At 48.0% G+C, this 24,050-nt stretch overlaps 2 protein-coding genes across 2 annotated transcripts in view; one reads left to right on the top strand and one right to left on the bottom strand.

Moving 5' to 3' along the window:
- Positions 1 to 24,050, bottom strand: part of LOC148813795 (Rieske domain-containing protein) — a 57,012-nt gene that overhangs the window by 21,925 nt on the left and 11,037 nt on the right. The gene's annotated exons all lie outside the window — the stretch shown is intronic.
- Positions 1,137 to 22,948, top strand: cilp2 (cartilage intermediate layer protein 2). The gene is made up of 10 exons (XM_088907807.1): positions 1,137 to 1,393; positions 9,798 to 9,881; positions 12,105 to 12,374; positions 13,782 to 13,964; positions 15,443 to 15,601; positions 16,553 to 16,867; positions 17,838 to 17,946; positions 18,468 to 18,625; positions 20,096 to 22,530; positions 22,875 to 22,948. The coding sequence occupies exons 1-9, from the start codon at positions 1,330 to 1,332 to the stop codon at positions 22,522 to 22,524; spliced, it is 3,771 nt and encodes a 1,256-aa protein (XP_088763933.1). The 5' UTR covers positions 1,137 to 1,329; the 3' UTR covers positions 22,525 to 22,530; positions 22,875 to 22,948.

Raw genomic sequence — 24,050 nt, 5'->3', positions numbered from 1 at the left:
GCCTGTCTGAACACATGTAACTTTGAACAAGCCAATGAATCTGTCTATATTACTTTCGGATATTCTCAGAAAAGGTCTATTCTTGTTCCAATAACTTAAGTCCTTCACTGCTTTGTAACACACTGGGAAATACCTCCGGCAAAGGTGTAGTGTCCTTCTCTCTCTAACAGTACGCCTGGGCATACTTCAGAAGGTCATCCTGACTTAAAAAAAGCCGTGTTGAAGTTTCAGGCACAGTAGGTGACTCCAATAAAACATTAGGCAGCATGGTGTATAATCATGGTGGGGGAAACAGGCACAGAGATCTGATTGGGGAAACTGTTTTTTTTTTAAATTCCTTTTCCTCCTCATCAAAAAAAAAACTAGGCTCCTTGAGAATGTCATTTCTGTCACCTCACTCTGTTGACAGATGTGAACCTGGACAGTGGCGCAGCAGAAAACTCTTCCTGCACTGCCGGTCGCAGGGGGGTCTCCACAGCCTTCGACACCCACCAGTTTCCCAACTCTGAACACGAACACACACACACACACGCCTGCCTCACACACCCTCTCGCTCAGACTCGCCGTCCTGCTTTTAAACACTCTCGGGCAGGGCAGCAAAGGCAGAGGCCGTGATGATTATTGGATAGCGATGTTAAGAGTCACTGTAGTCGTTCCTGAGCTTCTGCAAGCAGGACCTGCACTCTAACAGTTTCCATGTGCCTCGCTGCGGTTTTGTTGTTTGTAAGCGGTGTGGAATTCGATAGGTCTGCCTTCCATTTCTGCCCCCTGCTTCAGGTGTCGCCGCCAGTGGCTCCAGCTGGCATTCAAACACCTGTTGCGCCAGTGATTCAGCGGACTGGACGTCCAGTGGCGCTGGTCTGCCGGAGGCTGGGAACTGACAGGAGTCCGTCCGAACATTAGCCAGGTGTCCCTGTGCCGCCTCTCTGAGCCCAATCACCAAGTAGTCAGGCGCTGATCAAACAAGAAGAAAAAAAAAACAAGTTTCCACCCCAAAACACACACAGCTTCTTTTTTTAATCCTCTCTTTTTTGGGAGAGATTTGTCCGACACAGACGTTAGACAAAGCACACTGACCAATGACAGGCAGAAAGGGGCTGGCCCCCCCCCCGCCTCCCCAAGTGCCCCCTTTTTAAACCCCTGTGCTCAGTGCGGCTCCCAATCTTCACTTGTCACTGTGCTAAGACAGGACAAAGCTACGCCAGCAGTAGACAGAGGGCACAGAAGCCCAGATTTCTTGGAAGTTTGTTTTTTTTTTTCTTTTTTTGGACTCGCAAACTACAGTTACCAAGGAAGAGAGCAGAGTGTAAAACCTGAGACAGAAGCACCATGTGGGACTTCGAGAAGATGACCCTCCTTCTGCTTGTCATGATAACTCTGGCCACGGCACAAGGTAGGTTCTTTTTCAGATACTGACAATAAAAGTGTCACTCATTTTCAAACAATTTAGCTGCTGCAGAACGAGCTGTTCGTATAAAATGTGGGACAGCATTTTCGGGGGTTTGAGCCACTAATGAGAAAGTGGTGGGTTCAATTTCCAGGTGTGGTACAGCTGGGTGGGATACTTGCTCCAATGTCATTTCCAGCTGTTAAAATGAGTACAACTGTTAGCAAGTTTGTGATGGAACCATCAGCAATGAAACAGAATAAGGAAAGCTTAGCCAGTGAAGTTGTTAGCAAACTAAATGCATCACATTTCACCCTACATCTCCAACACAGCTGAACCACACTAGAAGACTGACCATATCATATTAGAAGATTCGACTACTGTGCTGAAACACAGGCTGGGAAACTATATAATAATTGTACATGTTAAATTGTCGATGTGATTTCTTTAAACACACATCCTAGAATTGTTAAAACCTTTCTCTGTGAACTGAATGCGCTGTGAAATTAGGAGCCCTCTGCTTCAGCAGAACATTGAAATGCATTACGAACTGTTTGGCGATTTGGAGATGTCCAATACAAGATGAAAATCTACAGAAGTCCAGAAATTATTTAATCAATTCCATAAATTACACTAATGACTTGAAAACAATTGCCATTGCAGTAATGTTGTTTGGGATCCCTTTTTATTTATGAGGATTACTGGTTTTGCAGTTTCTGCTGTTACAGCTGTCAACATGATTCCACATGTAGAGTTGTGTCCAGGTGTTTATGGAAAGAAATTCTATTAGGACGATACACTCAAGAGACAGGGTTCCTGGGAGAGTCACTAAGGGTTTGAGAGTAATTTTTAGATTTAAGTGGCAGACTGAACGATTCCAAAACAAAACCAGTGAAGGTTCCATAACGTGGGTGTGTTTTAAAGCAATACAGTAAGAGTTTTAAAAATAAAGCAGTCTAGGTGCAGGATGGATGTGACATTTCAGACCATTAGTTGATCCAATCCTGGAGCTAGGAAAAATGATCTAGATAAATATTTTTATTTGACCTCTTTTGCTTTATAGCGGTTCCTCCCTTCAGCTGGTGTAATGTTAGAGGATCTACGGACATTTACGGTAATTTCTCTAATTGTGGGGTAATTAATTAACAAGTTAAGGTTGGAGTAACCTAAGGTTGATTCTTCCTCTAAACTGTTTAATGGTCTTCCTGGGCTCAAAAGGAGATCTCAGCTGCTATGGGATAAGGTTTAGATCTCCGGCAGATCCTGTTTGGTCTGGGATCCAGACTAAATTGGGAGTCTTTTGCCCACCCAGACCCAGCAGCTGTTGGCATATTTGAATATCCTGTTCAACATAACGCGGACTAGATCGACCAAGGAATATCTGTTATTGTAGCTCACCTGAGACTTTCATAGTGAGAGAAATCACCCGATTGCTCTTACATGCGGAATACCCGCTACCATTTCTTTTATTATCTGGAGCGATTGCTGCCTTCCTTGAAGTGACCTGAGCTAATTTCAACACTCTGGATTCCACTGTTGAGTCACTCCTTATTTCAGGTGTTCTACCGAAAAAGCTCCAGCTCAAACCATTTGCTTGCCTGTATGTGTTCAAATATATGTGAAAATACTACGGAGACTCATCATTGATCATGCCAAACTGGTTTTATGCAATAGTCATGCTTCTGTGGAAAGAAAAAAATGGCATAAAGTTCCTATGAGGTCCTAAAAAAAATTGGAGAGTATGTACACAACTGGTCAGAATAAGAAAATGAAAACCATAAGCTTCAGAAACACATTTGCTGTGTTTTTATAAATACCAGAAATGCAGCAGAGGACCTCCTCTAGTAGGCGGGGATGTAGAGGTCGCATGTCCTATAGTAGGTGGGGTTGTGGAGGTCACATGACCTCTAGAAGGCAGTCCAGCAGACAGTAGAGGTCACGTGACCTCTAGTGGGCAGTACCATAGAGGTCACATGACCTCTAGTAGGCGGTGCTATGAAGGTCACATGACCTCTAGTAGGCAGTGCAGTAGAGGTCAGATGACCTTCTGTAAGCAGTGTAGTAGAAGGAACATGACCTCTAGTAAGCCGTGTAGGTCACATGATCTCTAGAAAGTGGTGTAGTAGAGGTCACATGACCTCTTGGACATGGCCCAACAGTCATGATGCAACCTATAGGATGGAGCTGTATAGTTTCCTTTCAGATGGTTTTGTTTCCCCAGGGGATGAATCTGCTTTTGTTGAGATAAAACAGCACTATTTATATAGGTGCTCTCAGTCACCATTCTCTTTCACAGAGAGAGAAATCAGATGCTTTCTTAACTCTCAGATGACTATAATGCAGCTTTTCCTTACGCATGACCTAGCTGAGTGAGGCTTAGTACTGACCCAGATGAGCAGCTCAAGCAGGCTGTGAAGAGCTGCAGGTTCCTTTCTTCCTCCTGCCAGTCTGGAAAGAAATCCGTCGGCACTTCGTGAAACACGACTGGCGGGACTGATGCTAGACCGAAGTAACTCATTAAGCCACTATGGCTAGGAGTATTAGCGATTATAATGATGCATAAGGAAGCACAAAAAAGACATAAAAAACCCACAGATCTTTGCCCGTTTGTCACCACTGCTCTGAAAGAAGTTCACGCATGTGAATTATGAACCAAGCAGTTCCTTCTGTTTCTTTTTACTGTGCAGCTTGGAATTAACCTCTGCTTCTCTCCCCTCTACCTATGACTAGCTTCTCAGGCTGCAGACAGTCCCCCTTGCCTGGTATTCAGGCGATGGCGCCATTAGGAACTGTGCTTTCCTCCAGCCAGGGCAGTGTGTCGGACCAGGGTTTTATACAGATGTGCTGCCCAGCCTCTCTGCCCTCAACGGAGCAAAGCTATTACAGCTCTTGCAAATATTATGGCCTTAACTCTTCACCGTTTTAAAAAAACAGCTTCCCCAGCCAACAGTCTTCAGCTGAACGGCACAAGATTTATGGATCTGGTTATAGGACAGAGTCACCACATCACCCTTTATACCAAATAGTGTCATTTGGGTCATTTTACATCATTTCTGACCTACCCAGAGCAAGAGGTCAAAAACTCTGCAATGAGTTAGAAATGTGTCTCTTTGAGGGGCACCAAACAGAAGACTCATCAACCTTACACTTAAAAAAAAACCCTTAAACCTTATCCTGCAGACTTGCAATAAGTGTGTTTTTACAAGACACCTTACAGCAGTTTGGGAAATTGCACAAGAGGACACTTGACACAAGCTCACCTCCTTGACCATAAGAAAAAGCAATCCATAATAGCCATCACTTTGAAACAAATAAAAACAGGACGGAGAGCTTGAAAGCTGCGACACTCCCACTTTCGGGGAAAGTCATATATTTGGTTTCAAAGCAATGCGGATAATCCGAAAAGAGAAAAACCCCGCAAGTAAATCGAAATTGTGGTAAATAAAAAATAAAATATTTCTCCCAGGGGGTTTCTCAAAAAGAGTAGGGGTGTAACCCCAGTGTCCTGACCAAATTTCCCATTGGCCCTTACCAGTCATGGCCTCCTAATAATCCCCATCTCTGAACTGGCTTCATCACTCTGCTCTCCTCCCCACTGAGAGCTGGTGTGTGGGGAGCGGACTGGCGCATCATCCAGGTGGGGCTGCACACTGGTGGGGGTGGAGGGGATCCCCATTACCTGTACAGCACTTTGAGTGGAGGGTCCAGAGAAGCGCTATATAAGGATTAGTAGTAGTATACAGGGCCTGGCCTGGTGGTGGTGGAGGGGATCCCCATTACCTGTACAGCACTTTGAGTGGAGGGTCCAGAGAAGCGCTATATAAGGATTAGTAGTAGTATACAGGGCCTGGCCTGGTGGTGGTGGAGGGGATCCCCATTACCTGTACAGCACTTTGAGTGGAGGGTCCAGAGAAGCGCTATATAAGGATTAGTAGTAGTATACAGGGCCTGGCCTGGTGGTGGTGGAGGGGATCCCCATTACCTGTACAGCACTTTGAGTGGAGGGTCCAGAGAAGCGCTATATAAGGATTAGTAGTAGTATACAGGGCCTGGCCTGGTGGTGGTGGAGGGGATCCCCATTACCTGTACAGCACTTTGAGTGGAGGGTCCAGAGAAGCGCTATATAAGGATTAGTAGTAGTATACAGGGCCTGGCCTGGTGGTGGTGGAGGGGATCCCCATTACCTGTATAGCACTTTGAGTGGAGGGTCCAGAGAAGCGCTGTATAAGTATAAGTATAAGCTATTATTATTATTATACTCTGATTACAAGTCAGTGGAACAGAATTAAGGAGCCGCAGCACTGAAGAATAGAATCACAACAGAGCTCTTTACAAATCAATACACATTTATAAACTAAGGCCACAACTAAATGTTCCATTCATTCATTTCCTGACCACCTTGTCAATGCAGTGTTGCAGGGGTGCCAGAGCCTGTGTTGGCACGGACACAGACACGCCCACACTCACACCTGAGACAACTGCCCCAGAACCCACTGTGCTGCCCAACGACATATTCCTCAGTTCTAATTGTTCATCTGCATTTTAAATCCTGCCCGTGAAAATGGATCTGCACTAACATCATTCGGTTTTACCACCAAACTGTACATTAACTCATTGCACGTCTATAATTTTATTTATGATTCACAGTCACACCTGACACCTTTCACCAATTCAGAGAAACTAGTGTTGATCCCAAATACTTGTTTTTTTTTGTGGTTATTTCTTGTAAGATCTTGAAACATTTTGGATGACCTTCAGATCGACTTGCCAGTTCTTCTGAAAAATCCCTTATTACTGCCAGTCACAGTCTGGCACAGATATTATTTTGGTGTAAATGCTACAGACCTTTTGTTATTTATTTTTCACTAAAATTACCCAACACCAGAAAAAAAGCTTTTAAGAGATTGGATATTGCAAGATTGTTTTCTCTGTGTTCTGTGGTGCCAAAAGTGCTTCAATGTATTAGACAGGACTCTCTCAACTTGCTCCCTAAATAAACGTGCCCATCACAATGCAATCAGACAGTTTCCTGGCATGACAAAAATTGCAGAAGTGTCAGAAGGCTGAGACAGTATTAATGATTTATTGCTGACCACAGTTGAATCCTATTTTAAACTCCCTTCTGTTCCTATGACAAATAATGTCCAGCATTTAGGTCTATTTCTAAACGGTCCATTCTTGTAGCCTTATCCTTTGGGTGCTTGTGTATAGATAGTAATACTTTATATTGCTCTCACACAACAGCTATTTTCTGCTCTCCAGCATTCTCAATCCCTATGCATTTCGATAGGCCAGGACTCAGCGGGATTTTAAATCTGGCAGGAGCCCACAGCAGGAGGATTAAGCACGACGAGCCCAAATGAGGCTTATTTACAGCCGAAATGAACAAGAATTAATGGAACCGCACGCACAGAAACACGAGTTCTGATTGACATAGCAACCGACTGTGTGTTTCGTTTCAGACAGCCATAGAATTTAAACTTTCATCTTTAATTATTAAGGCTATTCAAGTCCAGATTACTTAAGAGGAACTTTCAATAATTCATTTAACAATCCATTCGCAGTCACACATTTAATACAATATTAAAATAATCTTGTTCTGGCATATTTGTTAAACCTCCCAAAGTCACCTCCTATAGTTCAGGGCTCTGTACCAGTTTGATGAATTGCTCCCATTAACATGAAGAAGGTTCTCTTCAGCTACTGTGTGTCAGCAGCACATATTAAACTGATAAGTGGCTGCTGATTGCACACACAGTACTATAGTGCCTTGGCACCAGTCGTGACAGCTGATTTTAATTTCTTCAGTGCTTTTCATTCCATAGGACCCCCAAAAAAAGAAATAGTTTGTAATAACATCCACACTATCTTCTTCTGAAGTGCAGCCTCACCTGGGAGACAAACGGCAGACATTCTGCACCTGCAGCCCCACTGCACACTCACTGGGAATAGAGAGAAACTGGATCAGCTTAATGAACAGCAGGGAAGTTTAGGTAGGCCAGCCTGTGCAAGAGGAATTAAGACAGGCCACTGGTGTTAGTAGGGGGAACCCTACTCTTGCAGACGGTGCCCTGCGATCTATAAGGGCCTCAATCTAACACCGTGACTGAAGGACAACACTTCTCATAGCACACTATCCCTGGTCATCCTACTGGAGCATTGGTTTGGAAACTCTGGTCAGAGCGCCACCTACTGGTCCTCCACTCTAAAATACACTACTGCATACGCACAACCAAAGACTGGGAGAGATTTCTTAGGTCCTCTCAAGCTATTAGGCAATTAGGAAGCACTCAGTTACCAGCTATTAAATTAAAAAGAACCCAGTCTTTTTCCAAACGGTCACCTACGAAAGTGGAAGGGTCCCTGCCGAGCCCGTTTGAAACTGATGGAAATGGGTTGATAGCGGGACGCGGGACTAAACAACACGCGTTGATATGCTCTCCTTGGTGCTGCTCCACAGATTCCGGTCATTTTCAAACACGCTGACGCACTGCACTGCCCAATGTGAAAAACACAGAAAGACGCACTAACTCAGCAAAGCGCATCTGCACAGACTGTGCGGCTCGTCCGTTCCGCCAACAGAGCCAGCAGTCTGGCCAGAAGCTCTAAGTGTTTCGACAGACGACTCGCTTTTGCTGAATTCTTTTTTTTCTCCTCACGAATGTCGAGTCAAGTGCATTCTGTCTTTCATTCAAGCAGCCGAAGGAGAGGAAGCTGGGCCAAACATTAGCCTTAATAAATCAAGACTCCCAGCAAGCGATGTAGGTTTCTCATCGTTTCATCGCCGGATCAGGTGACGGCGTTGGAATTCAGTCGGGCAGACAGCAAATTCTGATTAACTACACGTCTCGTCACTTGCCCTTGCTTGTGAGCACTATCACATCCCTGTCAACCACAGTCAATCACTTTGATGTCTCTGAAACAGGAAGTGAGAATGGACACGTGCAGTAGGCGTGGCTGTTTTCGCGATGGTCACCTTAAATGTCAACAGTGACGTTTAAAAAGGCATATTATAATAATAATAATAAGCCTTTAAAGGTGGCTTCTCAAAGCGTTTTACAGAATAACAAAACAATAATAATAAAAATAACAAGATATGCACAGTGAGAGGAGACAGTCGATGGAGGTACTGAACACAGCAGGAGCAGAGGGGTAAAGAGCAGAACCGGTTGAGTAAAGGCTCTTCTAAAGAAGCAGGTTTTCTTTGGTTTTGAGTCTGGATTTGAAGGAGTTTAGAGAAGGTGACTCTCTATCTCTGGGGAGAGAGTCCCCGAGCTTGGGGGTGCAGCAGGAGAAGGCCCTGTCACCCATAGAGTGTAGACGGGCTTGGGGGACAGACAGGAGAGCAGAATTAGAAGAGCGAAGGTTGCGAGGTGGGGAGGAGGACGATAGTAACTCAGACAAGGCTCTACAGGCTGGGCGCCTCAGTGCCTATAGGTGAGCATGCGGATTTTGAAGTCGACACGGAATCTGACAGGAAGCCAGTGCAGGGACTCCAGGATAGGAGTAATGTGATCATATCGCGATAATGCGACGCGCACTAGTTCTCTTTATCACCCTTAACGGCGTGTTCAACCCACGCTTGTGGCTCCTCATTCTTTCGAAACGCAGCGAATCGACCAAACAAAATACACACCCGAAGAAGGCTCCAGAGCCGAAACGTTGTTTCTTTTTTTTCCTCTTTTCAGCACAGATTAAACTTTTACTTGTTCCTTTGCAAAGAAAACACACATTTCAGACCCCAGCGTCGGTTGTGCTTTTTTCTGCTTGCGTCTTTCTCCTGATCGGGGCTTTAGCAGTGGAAAGGGGGGAGTCTGCGGCCGACAGGTGTTCCAACACATTGGGTTGGAAACCGGCCGGCCAGCCAGCCTAGGGAAGCAACTGCTCTTACTTTCAGATGACACCGATCAAAAAAAAAACCTTTGAATGTCCAAACGCAGACGTTGTCGAAAAAACAGACAGCTGAAGGAGAAATTCCAGACTTCTGCTCCCTCTTAACTTTCACAGAGCATCGAGAAGTAACGCAGTATTTTTTTTTTCTGCCGCAGTACAGCTCCACCAGGGTGCTTAGGTTGGCAGCTGAAAATCACACTGTTTCACGGTAAATTCGCGTTTCCCATCCAAGAGAACAGTAAAAATAAGAAACAAGCAACTGCTCGTCAACACACTTGCAACGCCAAGTTTTTTTTTTAATCGAAAACGGATTCTCAGCTACCTAAATGTTCAGACAGAACATTTAGAAAAAAAATGTTGCGTTAGCTGGATGTGTGCTGGCTTGGTAACGATATATTCCAAGACATTAAAACAGTAAAATCATTGAGTTTGCCAGTGAGGGAACAAATCGCACAGGCACGAATTCTGACTATTCCGATGATTTTTACCTTTTTTACCTCTCTCTCTTCTCCCACAGACCCTGTTCGGAATGGTTTACGGGCCCAGAAGCCGGGAGGCAGGAAAGTTCGGCACAATTCCCTCCCGGAACCACAGACCACAGGTCTCTCTCTCATAATCCAGCAGACATCAGCTTTTTTTATACCAATACAGTGTCCCTCAGAACCGCACTGGAACGCAAAGGCAGAATTTAACAGTCAAGCGATTTCGATTTGCGATCATGAGATTAATATGGACAAATGCAACCTGTAGAATATAAATGCGGGACTTATCGCTGCTTACAGATAAATACAAATGGCTTCACCATGCAGCATGACAATAACCCACAACATTCAACCAGTACAACCAAGGAAGAATAATCAGAGGAAAAAAATGGAAAATCGTAGAGCGGCCAAATCCATTTTTTAATTTAAATTCAATTGAGCGTTTTACAGGCTGGACGAAAAATCTGAAGGCAGAACATCCCGAGAATAGGCAAGAGCTCACAGTGGCTGCCTCAAAGACTTGGCAAAGCATCTCAACCGATCCCACAAAGAAATTCAGCTCAGTGAGTCACAGCTTTCATGCAGTTATTGCCTCTAAGGGGATATGCAGCCAAATACTGGCTTTTACACTTGAGTGAATGTACCTCATAACTTCTGGTCTTTATTATAAAAAATAAAACGTATTATAATACACATTCACGTCAAACTCATGATCACAAATAGAAATTGCTAGACTGTAAAAGGAAATATATATTTTTTGACTTTGCTGTCCTAATACTATTGGAGGGCACGATACAGTGTGTCAGTTTGTATTAACAGATTATTTGCATTTGTTAAAGGGGAACTGCAGTCCCCATTTTCTCTGACTGGTTATTAAGTCTCGGTTACAAAATTATAATAGGTGAGGTAGAGTAAAAATCGTTCACAAAATCGTGAACGCTGTGAAAGTGCTGTATGGTCGCCATGTTGTCACCAATCACTGGTCTCGCCCTGGGTGAGAGTGCGAGAATTGTGACTTAAACTGTCCCTTCCTGCTCACTAGTCACTGTAATGACTGATGCAATGCGATGTACCAGTGAATAAGTACAGGTCGTGCAGCAGACATTTCACTGCAGAAATGTCCCAACGTGATCTTCACGCAGTGTTGACAAGTAGTATTTGTCAGCAAAACCATCTCAAAGTTGACAGCAATATTTCTCACAATATCTCTCAATATTTCTCACAATATCTCACACCTGAAGAAGGCTCCACGGCCAAAACGTTGTGTTCTCTTTCTTCTTTTTTTCAGCATGGAATAAACCTATTACTTGTTCCTTTGCAGCAATATTTCTATTGGATTTAAAGAGATGTTTTCACAAGTCTGCTTGTTTACAATGTATCAGGACTGCTTCACCTCAACAGGAAGTTTTGTTGCCTTGTTCTGAATCGCAGAACATGGTGCTGCTGCACAGACCTGGACATTTCATCTATTGTGTGATGTAAATTGGAGGTTTTACAAGTTACTGTGTACATTTTGCTTTCATTTTGATGCAAAATGTGCCCATCAATGCTGATTCTTTTTAACCCCAAAATATAAAAACAGGGTTGCAGATCCCATTTAATTTAACAACCCCTTGATCAAATTACTGGGATCAAATTACCCAGTCTGTATGACCCAACAAACAGTTCCCTCTCAGAATAAAACACTGAAGACTCTAAAAACCTGATCCCGATCACAAGGAACCATGAGGCAGTGAAAAATACTGACTTTAGAACGATAAAAAAACAGCTGAAAATGCAAAGCACAAAGCATGAAGCACGCGATAATATGGCCACGAGCAAAACCTCCCTGCAGGTGTACAGTAACGGGAAGACACCGCGCCACCTGACACCGTGACCTCTTCCTCTCGGAGGTCTGCAGACGCACCTCGGCCTTGTCAAATCACTCTCCCGGTTTCTCCCGGGGGTGCATGTTGAAGGGGGGGGGGAGGGAGGGAGAGAGAGAGCACAAGGGATGAGGGACAGATGTCACATGTCATGTGTTGTCAGGTTTTTCTGAAACAGCCGAGTCCTGTGCAGAGGTTTCTAAACCTGCATGGCCTGTGATGTCACTCTTGCATGCCCTGTGATGTCATGTCTCAATGGGTGCCTGCTGTTCGTTGTTTGGCACCCGATGAGAAAAGAGAGGGGGGATATAGACAGAGTAGAGGCAGCCCGTTCTGATTACTGTTACATTTCCAGCACCTTTCTTTTTCTTTCGGCGGCAACTCCTGCGAGATGTCCGCCCTCGATGATCAATCTAAGCAAAGTCAAGCCAGCCGGTTTCCCTGGGTTCGCACACCGCTAACCTCCACCCTCTGCAGGAGTGACCGAATGGACGTCCTGGTTCAACATCGACCACCCGGGGGGGACCGGGGACTACGAGCGCCTGGAGGCCATCCGCTTCTACTACCGCGAGCGAATGTGCGGCCGGCCCGTGGCCCTGGAGGCGCGTACCACCGACTGGGTGCCAGCGGGGGACACCGGTGAAGTGGTACATTCCAGTCTGGAGAAGGGGTTCTGGTGTGTCAACAAAGAGCAGCCGCTCGGCAGGGTCTGCTCCAACTACCACGTGCGCTTCCAGTGCCCTCAAGGTAGCCGTTACACCACCGTGCGCCTGGTGCCGGTACGAGAACGTCAGGTCAGCTGATCGTATGCCCAGGCTAATTCCTCAAGCAGGTCACCCTGCAGCTCCCAGCTGGCAGCCCCACTGGAGCCCAGCAGGTGTGAGCCTGGCCAGTACCTGGATGGGAGACTCCTGGGAAAGCTAAGGCTGCTGCTGAAAGAGGTGTTAGTGGGGCCAGCAGGGGGCGCTCACCCTGCAGTCTGTGTGGGTCCTAATGCCCCTGTATAGTGTTGGGGACAGTACAGTGTAAAAATGTCTCCGTCTTTCGAATGAGGTGTAAAACGACAACCTGACTCTCTGTGGCCATTAAAAATCCTAGGGTGTTTCTCAAAAAGAGTAGGGGTGTTACCCCAGCGTCCTGCCCAAATTTCCCCCTGGCCTTTACCCATCATGGCCTCCTAATAACCCCCATCTCTGAACTGGCTTCATCACTCTGCTCTCCTCCCCACTGAGAGCTGGTGTGTGGGGAGCGGACTGGCGCATCATCCAGGTGGGGCTGCACACTGGTGGGGTGGAGGGGATCCCCATTACCTGTAAAGAGCTCTGAGTGGAGGGTCCAGAAAAGTGCTATATAAGTGTAAGGAATTATTAATTATTATTATGTGTTGTATATCACTGTCTAATGCTCATACCTGCTACCTCCCTCTTCTCAGCATATCTAGATTAAAAAAACAGAATGCATCCATCCATTTTTGAACTGCTTCTTCTAGTTCAGGGTCATGTTTCAGCCCCTCTCTGCCTCTCTCCGCTATGCCCCGGACGGCACACCAGTCCACTGCAGTTCACTCACAGCACTAAAACACACATACTCACAGCAGGGCCGGTTTTCCCAGAAGTCAATTTACCTAAAAGCATGTCTTTGGACCGTGGGAGGAAACTAGAGCACCCCAGAGGAAACCCACACGAATGGGGGAGAACATGCAAACTCCACACAGACAGCACCATAGGTCTGGATTTGAACCCGGGCTCCAGGGCTGCGAGGCAGCAAAGCTAACAACTGCTCTATTGAGCTGCCCTGGCCTAACGCAACCTCTCAGAAAGTGTTATACTGTCAACAGCACAGTGGAGACCACTGCAGACATGATCTAACAATGGCAACCAGTGTCACAAACCTGAGCAGATGACACCACTTCCTTGTACAGGAACATCAAGATTATGCAGTATGTACAGATGGGAATGATCCATCCATTTTCTAACCTCTTCTTCCAATTCAGACAGCCACATACTGTAGCACCCCAGGTCTGGAATCGAACCCGGGGCCCCAGGGCTGTGAGACAGCAGTGCTCACCACAAAATGCTTTGAGTCACAGAATTTCCCAAGAGCTCAGGTAACTAACAGCCCCCCAAAACAAGCGGCTGTGCCTGTCCCCCGCAGGGCAGACCTACTGGGCGGAGTGGTCGGCGTGGGGCTCCTGCTCGGCCCAGGGCTGCGACGACGTGGGGATCCAGGTGCGCCGGCGGAGCTGCCAGAGCACCCAGCCGCTGCCCCCGCTGCAGGTGCCCGTCTGCGAAGGCAAGGCCACCCAGAGGAGGGAGTGCGCCACGCCCCCCTGCCCAGGTGACTGACAGCACGTAGGACCAGGCTTGGCTCCTGCCGGCCGGGTCTTCGGGTTTATACCCCCACTGTTACATCATTTCCTACTGGTTCCCAATGTGCCCTTCCTGGTTTTCCTTTACACTTCCATTATTACATCATTTCCTATTGGTTCAGAATGTGCGCTTCCTGGTTTTCCATTAAGCCCCCATTATTACATCATTTCCTACTGGTTCCCAGTGTGCCCTTCCTGGTTTTCCATTAAACTGCCACTATTACATCATTTCCTATTGGTTCAGAATGTGCGCTTCCTGGTTTTCCTTTACACCTCCATTATTACATCATTTCTTATTGGTTTGAAATTGTTTTCCACTGGAGGGCCAACGGGTCATTATCCTGGAATAGTGGATAGGATACAGGACTTGTAACTGGAAGATTGTAGGTCCAAATTCTGGGTGCTTCATTCGGACTGCTACAGTAAAACACCCAGGTATATACATGGGTGAAAAAGGACTCTACTGGGGATGAAAGTTTCAGCCATGTTATTCTTAATTGTGAGCCAGACAATCCTTTGCATTACTTCCTGTGCTGGATAGCCTTGACAATGAGACCTGATCATAAGGGGACTTCAGGGTAAGCAAGAAAAGGAAAGCCCCAACAAGACAGACCTCCAGCGCTTTTACATGACAACTGGCCATACAGTGAGACCTCTCACCATACACTCCACAGCAGAACCGTTCACAACACCAGCGCCAAACGAATCCAATCCAAAATGTGATGCAAAGCGTTGCTTTGCTATTAAGAGGCAGAGAACATGATATGGAACTATCCATTTTTAAAAGGACGTCCTCCTTTAAGGGTACATCCTAAGAGATAAAACTCCTTTAAAGAAAAAACAACAACAATTTTGCAAAAATATACTGTACCAAGGGCAAAAAAATGCACTGAGAGGGAGAGGGTTAATAGCCACTCATGTGCACCGGCAAACAACAGACATGTGAAAGCCTGTCAGACTGACAGTTTGCTTTAAGCACAGGACCAGCTGGGCCATTGACTCTTCATCGTGATATGTGGCCCAGGTTCCATTAATTGCGATATCAAACGCGTCTTTCATGTCTCTCACTAACGAGGGCTCTGATCAGGAGCTGTTGTTACCCCCTCCCTCCCGTTCACCAGGGACACATGAGGAGGAGTCAGCAGACTCCTTTGCCCAGGCGCTCGTCAGCAGCCCAGTCATGCTGCTTAAAAGCCTCATCAGCACTCATTAATCAAGGCTTCATCAGTGCATGGAGACACCATACAAAGACCCTCATTTCCTCCAGCAGCTTTCTTTTTTTTCTTAATGAGATGCATCCTTTATGTGGCGTTAATTGGGTGGCAGATTGGAAGAAAATGAGAGATCTAATCACGTTAGCTGCTTAGCAGTGACAGCTTTAATTAAGAGAAGCGCTGTACTTGTCGCTGCTGTGGATGATGCTAGCTGTCTCTTTCTTTTTATCTAGAAGTCAGGTGGAGCCCCTGGGGGCCCTGGGCCGCCTGTACAGTAACCTGTGGCAGGGGTCAGAGGGTCAGAAGGAGGACCTGCTTGAATCCCACCGACAGGCAGCAGTGTGTGGGACGTCCCGTGGAAAACCAGAAATGTGGCAAAGGGCCCTGTCCAGGTATCGAACTTTTCGTTCGCACTGTGAGAATTGCCAGCAGCCATATCACCCTGCAACTCGCAAGTGACGACCTACTGAGGCTCAGCAGTGTGAGCCTGGTCAGTACCTGGATGGGAGACTCCTGGGAAAACCTAAGGCTGCTGCTGGAAGAGGCATTAGTGGGACTAGGAGGGGGCACTCACCCTGTGGTTTGTGTGGGTCCCTTTGTCCCAGTATAGTAATGGGGACACTATACTGTCAACTGTAAAACCGATGAGATGTAAAACCGAGGTCCTGACTCTCTGTTCATTAAAAATCTCGGGGCATTTCTCGAAAGAGTATGGGTGTTACCCCAGTGTCCTGGCCAAATTTCCCCCTGACCTTTACCCATCATGGCCTCCTAATAAGGAAAGTGGTGTGGTGGCTCTGTGGCTCAGGGTCTGCGCCTGTGGTGGGAAGGTTGCTGGGTCGAATCCCGCGGCCGGCAGAGGAATCCTACTCCGTTGGGCCCCTGAGCAAGGCCCTTAACCCCAACTGCTCCAATTATAAATGGCTGACCCTGCGCTCTGACCCCCAGCTTCTCTCCCTGTCTGTGTGTCTCATGGAGAGCAAGCTGGGGTATGCGAAAAGACTAATTCCTAATGCAAGAAACTGTATATGGCCAATAAAATGATCTTATATCTTATCTTATAATAACCCCCCTCTCTGAACTGGCTCCATCGCTCTGCTCTCCCCACTGAGAGCTGGTGTGTGGGGAGCGGACTGGTGCATCACCCAGGTGGGGCTGCACACTGGTGGTGGTGGAGGGGATCCCCATGACCTGTAAAAAGCTTTTCTGGAGGGTATATAAGTGTAAAGAGTTATTAATGATTGATTAATGGATCAATAACCAAAGAAGAGGTGCTACCGTGGGTAGGGGGGGGTGGAGAATGTGAAACAGCACAGAGACCCTCTCCTGGCCTTGTGTTCCAGCGTGCCAGCGCTCGTGCCCCGAGGGGCATGCCAGCGTAGACTGCGCCCGCTGCGCCTGCGAGGACCACGTGCTGCGGGGGCAGGTGCACACGCTCATGGGGGTCCCGGTCGCGGGGGCGCGGGTCTTCCTGGCCAACCGGACCAGAGCGGTCAGGGCCAGAACGGACGCCAGGGGGGCCTTCAAGATCGCGGGGGTCTGCTCCACCGCCCAGACCACCATCACCATCAGGATGGAGGGGTTTGCCCCTGTAACCCTCCCCGCACTCAGCAACGGCACGGGAGCGTCCTGGGTGGACGCCGTCCTGCAGATGGCTGGTGAGTCTTGCAGAAAAACGCTCCTGGCCGGAACTAGCACTGGTTGGCGGGAGGGCATTGCAGCCGATTCCTAGGCAGCCCTTAAGACAGGGAACCTGGTGACCCACACGCCTGCTGGTTTGCATTCCAGCCCTCCTCCATCAGATAACCGAAGCCTCGCCGGATCGCAGAAGCGGCGCCGATGGAATGCTTGCGATTTGTTTCGAGTCACAAGTTCTGGATTTTCCTCTCCCAAAATACAACGGTTACAGCTCCAACGTGACGAAGAGCCGGGACCAAACAGCTCAGATCTTTTTCTTCTCAAGTCAACGAGGGGGTCGACCCTGGAAGCGAGGGCTCGGCTGGAACAGAAGCCAGCTGGCGTGTGGGGCACCAGGACCGGGATTGGGAACCACCATTGGGAAATGGCTGGATGAAATTCTTGGATAAACTACGGTGGTAGTGTACAATGAGCTGGCCCAGCTGGACTGACTCCTCTCACTCACACTTGACGGGCACAGGTAGGGTCATAGCATATACCACCTCATGGGCACCATTTTGTGCGCCAAAACGCAGTAGCGCCCACCTCACGGGCACAACTTTGCAGCCACTCCCTCCCCCCACCGCTGCCCGACGAGGGGATCGCAGCTGAAAACACAGCGCTGGAAGACATAACACGCGCAGGAAGTGGAAATGGATCCGGGGGCTGGAAAACCAAGCCCTGTAATTTTCACTCTGCCTGCGAAAGGCTTGGGGGGGGGGGGGAGAAAAAGAGAGAAAACTTCACGCTACACTTCAGCTGGCCCAGTTTATAAGCCGCAGTCCAATAACAATAAAACCAGCCAGTGACCCGCGCTGCCTTCCTCTTCAAGTGGCGCCCGGTTCCTGCCAGATCTGATGATGGAGTGTGGGAAATGGTGAACATGATGAATGGCTGGTGCCGTTTTTCTGTCTTTTCTCCCCCCCGCCCCCCCGCCCCTGTCCTGCGCAGAGAAGCCGTACGTTGTCAAGCACCCAGAGGACAAGGTGCGGTACGAGGGGCAGCGAGTGACCTTCTGCTGCAAAGCCGCGGGCACACCCACACCGGAAAAATACTACTGGTGAGGCTGCACCGCTCCGCCACCCCCCGTTCACTTCTTCTCTGCACTAGGGCACCAGCATGCCGAGGTTCTAAAGGGGAGGTGCGGCCCCCATTTCTCAGACCGCTTGTGACATCGGGGTAGCAAAATAAATTGATTGACGTTCTAGAAAAAAAAAATTACAGATGGCAAATTAAGCATGAAATCGTGAATGTTGTTAAAGTACTGTGAGGCGCCATGCTGTCGCGCGCTGCTGGTCTCTCCACGGGGCGAGAGCGAGAGCTCCTACAAACTCTGACAGGAGGCGGCCCTTCCCGCTCACTAGTCCCCGTAATTATGAATGTACTGCGCTGTAAGAATGAGTAAGTACAGGCTGTGAAGCAGACGTTTCACTGCATAAATGTCCCAACGTGATCTGCAAGTTAACAAGTAGTATTTGTCAGCAAAACCATCTCAAAATCGAAAGCGATATTTCTATTGGATTTAACGCAGGACTCATGGGAATTTATGCTGGCCGAAACCGCTGCACGTTTCCTCTCCAGGTACCACAATGGGACCCTCCTGGACCGCCAGGTGTACAAGTATGAAGAAGACCTGATCCTCAGGGACCTGAAACCCTGGCAGGCAGGACAATATCAGTGCAAAGCCAGCAATCAGATGGGTGCAATTAAGTCCTTCCCAGCCCACCTCACTGTCCTGGGTAAGCAGTCTTGCACACAGAAGAGCTAGCAGGCTTTACAGGAATGGGTAAGACTCAATAAATGAATAAATCAAAGCAGAACTTCTGGATCTTTGCAGAAAAGCGATTATAAACGATCCATTCACTCCTTTTGTAAAACAGAAGTGTATTTTAAGCCATTTTCCTTTTAATGTCCACATACATTTGCTTACAATAATAAATCGGTGATTGAAAGGCAGAAATAAATTACCCCTCAAAGCCTTGGTACACTGGATTATTCTGATCTGTGGCCACTCCTGGAAGCAGAATGTTTGTATTTCCCCGATATTTGATTCAAGCCCCAAATTGTCCCTTCTGCTGTAGATCTAAGAGAATCATCCTGACGTGATTGGGTTGATTGAAACGCACTCGAGATCCAGAAGCAAGAGTATGATTTCCTCAGCAGTTCAAAAACTATCGCATTGCCCTGAAACCCCAGACACCTCTTCTGCTGCGACCATGTTTGTTGAATCAACATCCACATTTGCCAATAAATTCGGACTTTTTTAGGTCAAGTCAGACAGCGATGCATTCCCACGTCTGTGAGGAGATAGATACCCGTTCTGCAAATTCCCCTCATGCTTGTTAACCAAGATATAGAGTGACTTCAGGGTTCTGCCGTATAGCTGTGCTAAAGCAATCATTATTAGATTTCCTCGAGATGGATCAGTTTACTTTTCTAATTCTTACAACATGCTAAATATGTCCCAGTGAACAAATTCAAGAAAGTCTGTTTTTCATGGGCCACAAGGCTACAGGCTTATTATCCTGTAATATATTATATCCCATCTATTTATATCCCAACTTTGATTTGCATTTACACTGGTGAACGCCACACATTCTGACTGGTCCTTACACACTAGCAGAAGAGTTACGGCATTACACAATATACAGTACATGAACGACCAAAGTTTTTTTAAAAAAAGGAGTCATTTTCTCAATGGCTGTAAATTGCGCTGAATATCTCTCAGGGCCAGGTTGCCCACATCTTCAGTCAGCTATAATCCATTTATTTTGGAACACAAGGGACTTAAAAGAGATTATTGGGACGTAAATTGAACCCAAGTGGATGGAGGCATTTGAAACAGCATGCACGTATGAGGCACTTTGCCCTCAATCAATTACATTTCAACAGAACAATAAGCCTTTCTTTCTGATCTCCAGCTGTGTATGTTTAGCAATCAGATCTCAGAACTCAGCAGGAAAGACATTCTAGTCAGCGGTGTGATCGTGCGCTTCTTAGTGAATATAAACTAATGCTGGCTGGGCCAGCTAAGTGTGGATATCGTTATTAGAAAAATGCAAATACATACGACAGACATCTATGAAACCATATACAGAAGGGTGGAAGGACACATTTTACGCTGAATGCAATCACTCCCCAAGGAAATGAAATGTGCTGAACAAGTCTTTCCAAGGCTGATGCTATTGATTTCCGTGTTATTCCTGCAGGAAAAGGAAAGCCCTCCTGCGTGTCCAAACCTGAGCACCACCTGATCAAGCTGCCAGTGGACTGCGTGCAAGCGGGCACTGACTCGCAGTTCTACAACGCCGGGCGCTGCCCCCACAGCAAGTGCGCGGGCTCCCTCGACTTCGACCTCCGCTGCACAGACGCCTCGGACTACTGCTGCGGGGTGAAGCGCATGGAGACGCGGGAGATCGACTGCGGGGGATACACCCTCCCCATCCGGGCCGTGGTCGAGTGCGGCTGCCGGAAGTGCGTCAAGCCCAGGGTGCTGATCCGCGGCCGCGTGGTGGCGGCCGACACCGGGGAGCCCCTCCGGTTCGGGCACATCTACATCGGGAAGGACAAAGTGGGCGTCACGGGGTACCAGGGCAGCTTCACCATTCAAGTCCCGCCAGACACGGAGAGGTTGGTGGTGAGCTTTGTGGACAGGCTGCAGAGGTTCATAGACACCGTCAAGGTGTTAGTCTTTGACAAGAAGGGAGGGGCGGTCTACCACGATGTGAAAGTGATGCGGAAGCAGAAACCGATAGACATCAGCTCGGCAGAAACCAACACCATCTATCTTGGGGAGATGGAAGGGGAGGACCCCATTGGGCAGATCGTGATACCACCAAACTCCTTCCACAAAAGCAACGGGGAGCTCTACGAAGGGACTGTCAAGGCGTCTGTGACCTTCCTTGATCCCAGGAACATCACCACAGCTTCTGCGGCACCTGGGGACCTCAACTTTGTCAACGAGGAAGGAGACTTATTCCCTCTGAGGACCTACGGGATGTTTTCAGTGGATTTCCGAGACCAAACCAACCAGGAGGCCCTCGGAGCCGGGAAAGTGCAGGTGTACCTGGACACGGAGCATGTGAAAATGCCGGAGCACATCCCCAAGATGAAGCTGTGGTCCCTCAACCCCGACACCGGAATCTGGGAGGAAGAGAGCGACTTCCACGTGTCCCGGGCTGCCAGCCAGGGCAACGGCCGGACCAAGCGGGAGGAACGCACGTTCCTGATCGGAAATATGGAGATCCGAGAGCGTCGGCTTTTCAACTTGGATGTGCCAGAGAGCCGGCGTTGCTACGTCAAGGTGCGGGCCTACATGAGTGACAAGTTCCTGCACAATGAGCAGCTGGAAGGAGTGGTCATCAGTCTGATCAATCTGGAGCCTCGGCCAGGGTACTCCTCCAACCCTCGAGCGTGGGGCCGCTTTGACAGCGTGATAACTGGCTCCAATGGCGCCTGTTTGCCGGCCTTCTGCGATGCCCTGAGGCCAGATGCTTACACAGCTTACGTCACCGCCACTATGGGCGGAGAAGAGCTGGAAGCAGCTGCCTCCAGTCCCAAAATGAACCCAAATATTATCGGAGTGTCTCAGCCCTACCTGGACAAACTGGGCTATCGCAGAACCGATCACGAGGACCACGCACTGAAGAAAACAGCTTTCAAAATCAACCTGGCCAAGCCCAATCCCAATAACCTAGAGGAGACCAACGGGCCCATATATCCCTACCAGGGCCGCATAGACTGCGAAAACGCCCCCTTCGACGCCAATCATTTCCGCTTCTTCCGCGTGGAAAAGGACATGTACGAGTACGACGTCATCCCTTTCCAGGAGGGCGACCTGACGTCCTGGACTGGCGACTACCTCTCCTGGTGGCCCAACCCGCAGGAGTTCCGAGCCTGTTACATCAAGGTCAAGATCAACGGGCCCGTCGAGGTCATGGTGAGGTCAAGGAACCTGGGGGGGACTCACCCCCGGACGAAGGGGAAGCTCTACGGCATCAGGGACATCCGCAGTGCGCGGGACATGCGCATGGCCAACAGCTCCGCCGCCTGCCTGGAGTTCAAGTGCAGCGGCATGCTCTTCGACCAAGCCAGGGTAGACCGCTCCCTCATCGCGGTCATCCCCCAGGGCAACTGCAGGCGCACGGGCATCAACAGCCTCCTGCAGGAGTACCTCGTCAAGCACCCGCCCCTGCAACAGAACAACGAGTCCCACGTTTTCAACATGCTGGCGCCCGTCGACCCCCTAGGGCACAACTACGGCATCTACACGGTCACAGACCAGAACCCCCGAGTGGCCAAGGAAATCGCCATCGGACGCTGTTTTGACGGCACCTCGGACGGATTCTCCAGGGAAATGAAGTCGAACTCCGGGGTGGCCCTGACATTCAGTTGCCCGGAGAGACCCGTTAGCCGGGAGAGCCTTTTCCAGAGGCTTCAGACCAATCCGGCCCAAACTCTAGCCCAGATGGCCCAAGACATGAGGGAATCGAGAAGACAGCAGGCCGGCCAGGACTTCCCCCAGGTGGTGGCGTACCCCTCGGCCCAGAGGAGGGGAGACACGGGCAGCCAGAGTCGCACGTCTGTGAGGGTGGCAGGCCCAAGAAGGACCCCAACTCGATCGAATCCCAGGAAGTAGGAAAAGGTCGGTTCAACCTTTAAATAGCGGCATCAGATCTGTGTGTCAAGATCCCCTGTTAAATGGCAAGTGAATGTCGGAAGATTGGTTTTTGAACAGGATTTACAGGGTCCTTATTTAATCAAAACTGGCTATGTTTAGATCCTTACCAGCCGTGGTAATTAAAACTCATCTTTGCCAGGCAGGTACCAATAGTGTTTATGGAGAACTGGACAAGGGGTAAAACGAAGTGAAATGATCTCAAGAACGAAGCAATGTCCTGTGTTGTACTAAAAGCCACGATGAAATGATCTGTTTCAATGTTCATGCTGATGCTCCTTCCTGACACTGTTCTTCCTCTCTCCGTGCAGGTCTAGGGGGTCCCTCCGTTGACGTCATTGCAGCACACAAGCAGAAGAGAAGACTTAAGGGCTGAGTAAAGTTGGCAATGAGAGAATATGTAGCCAGTGGGGAAACAAAACCATAGGGCTGTCTCTCAGTTGGAACATAACTCCTCTTTCCTGGCTTCTACCATGTGTGCATCTCCCAGAATTTTTTTAAAAAATGCAACCCCTTTAATGACACACTTTGACAAATCTTGAATTATTTGCACAAGACTGTGTGGGGGGGAACCTTCAGGGGCTCATAATGACTCACATAAATTGTACAGGTCAGTTCATATGCAACCATTTCCTCCAGCTTGGCCAAATTAAATTGAAATTACATATATAATGTACATATTTCCCCCTTTGCAAGGACTCAGAAACATATGAGCATTTCTGTATCTTAATGGGAAAAAAATCAATTTCCAACATGAAATATGGAGGCTGACAAAGCCAGATAGAAACTCTTCATGTAAGCTCTTGAATTGTTTCTTAAGTCTTTGTAGATAAGACAAAACTAGATGAGCTCTGTTCTTACTACTAACAAGCTATTTCAGGAGGCTAGGAAAGAAATGTTCCACTGAAATCCCAAAAGGGAGAAAAAGAGTTTTAATTTGCCAAAAAAACATCACCCTGCCTTTGGAGATCCGCAATGACCTTGGCACTAAAGGCTAGGAACACAAGCCGCTGGTGGTATGGCTCCTGATTCTGCACCGGCTCGGAGAATGACAAATTAAACAGGACACAGTATGGCGCAAGGAACTGTCGGCATCCATGCAACTAGGCCAGAGAGACACCAACATTTTCTCTTTTCGTTTGAATAGCTGGCCAACTATAGACCTGGCCAACCTGCGCTGTAACCTGACTGCAATGCGGACCGAGGGGTCCAGCCAAGACAAGCATCCCTAAACAAAACGGATCTCACCAGCTGCAGACTAAACAGTCGCTGTTTGAAAAAGATCTGGGAGCTGAAGTTGAGCGGAGAAGCACAGGTCTTCCACAACCCCCAGCTCCTGATTCTTTACCCTGCATTGCCACGATGTCAATGCTCTCCTGCCTTGTTTTATTCACTGACAGTGGATTCTCAGCGCAAGTAAATGTAATAATAATTAATAATAATTGCTTACACTTATATAGCGCTTTTCTGAACACTCCACTCAGAGC

The sequence above is a fragment of the Atractosteus spatula genome, chromosome 28, assembly GCF_055471065.1.
Source record: "Atractosteus spatula isolate fAtrSpa1 chromosome 28, fAtrSpa1.hap1, whole genome shotgun sequence".
In the NCBI taxonomy this organism is placed as follows: Eukaryota; Metazoa; Chordata; class Actinopteri; order Semionotiformes; family Lepisosteidae; genus Atractosteus; species Atractosteus spatula.
The sequence above is the reverse complement of the archived record's forward strand: the minus strand, read 5'-3'. Positions and strand labels throughout refer to the sequence as shown.

Excerpts from the sequence above, each read along its gene's own strand:
- cilp2 (XM_088907807.1), top strand. The coding sequence starts at position 1,330 with ATGTGGGACTTCGAGAAGATGACCCTCCTTCTGCTTGTCATGATAACT. Across the intron at positions 9,882-12,104 it reads CCCGGAACCACAGACCACAG|GAGTGACCGAATGGACGTCC; the intron begins GTCTCTCTCTCA and ends CACCCTCTGCAG. Across the intron at positions 18,626-20,095 it reads AGCCCACCTCACTGTCCTGG|GAAAAGGAAAGCCCTCCTGC; the intron begins GTAAGCAGTCTT and ends TTATTCCTGCAG.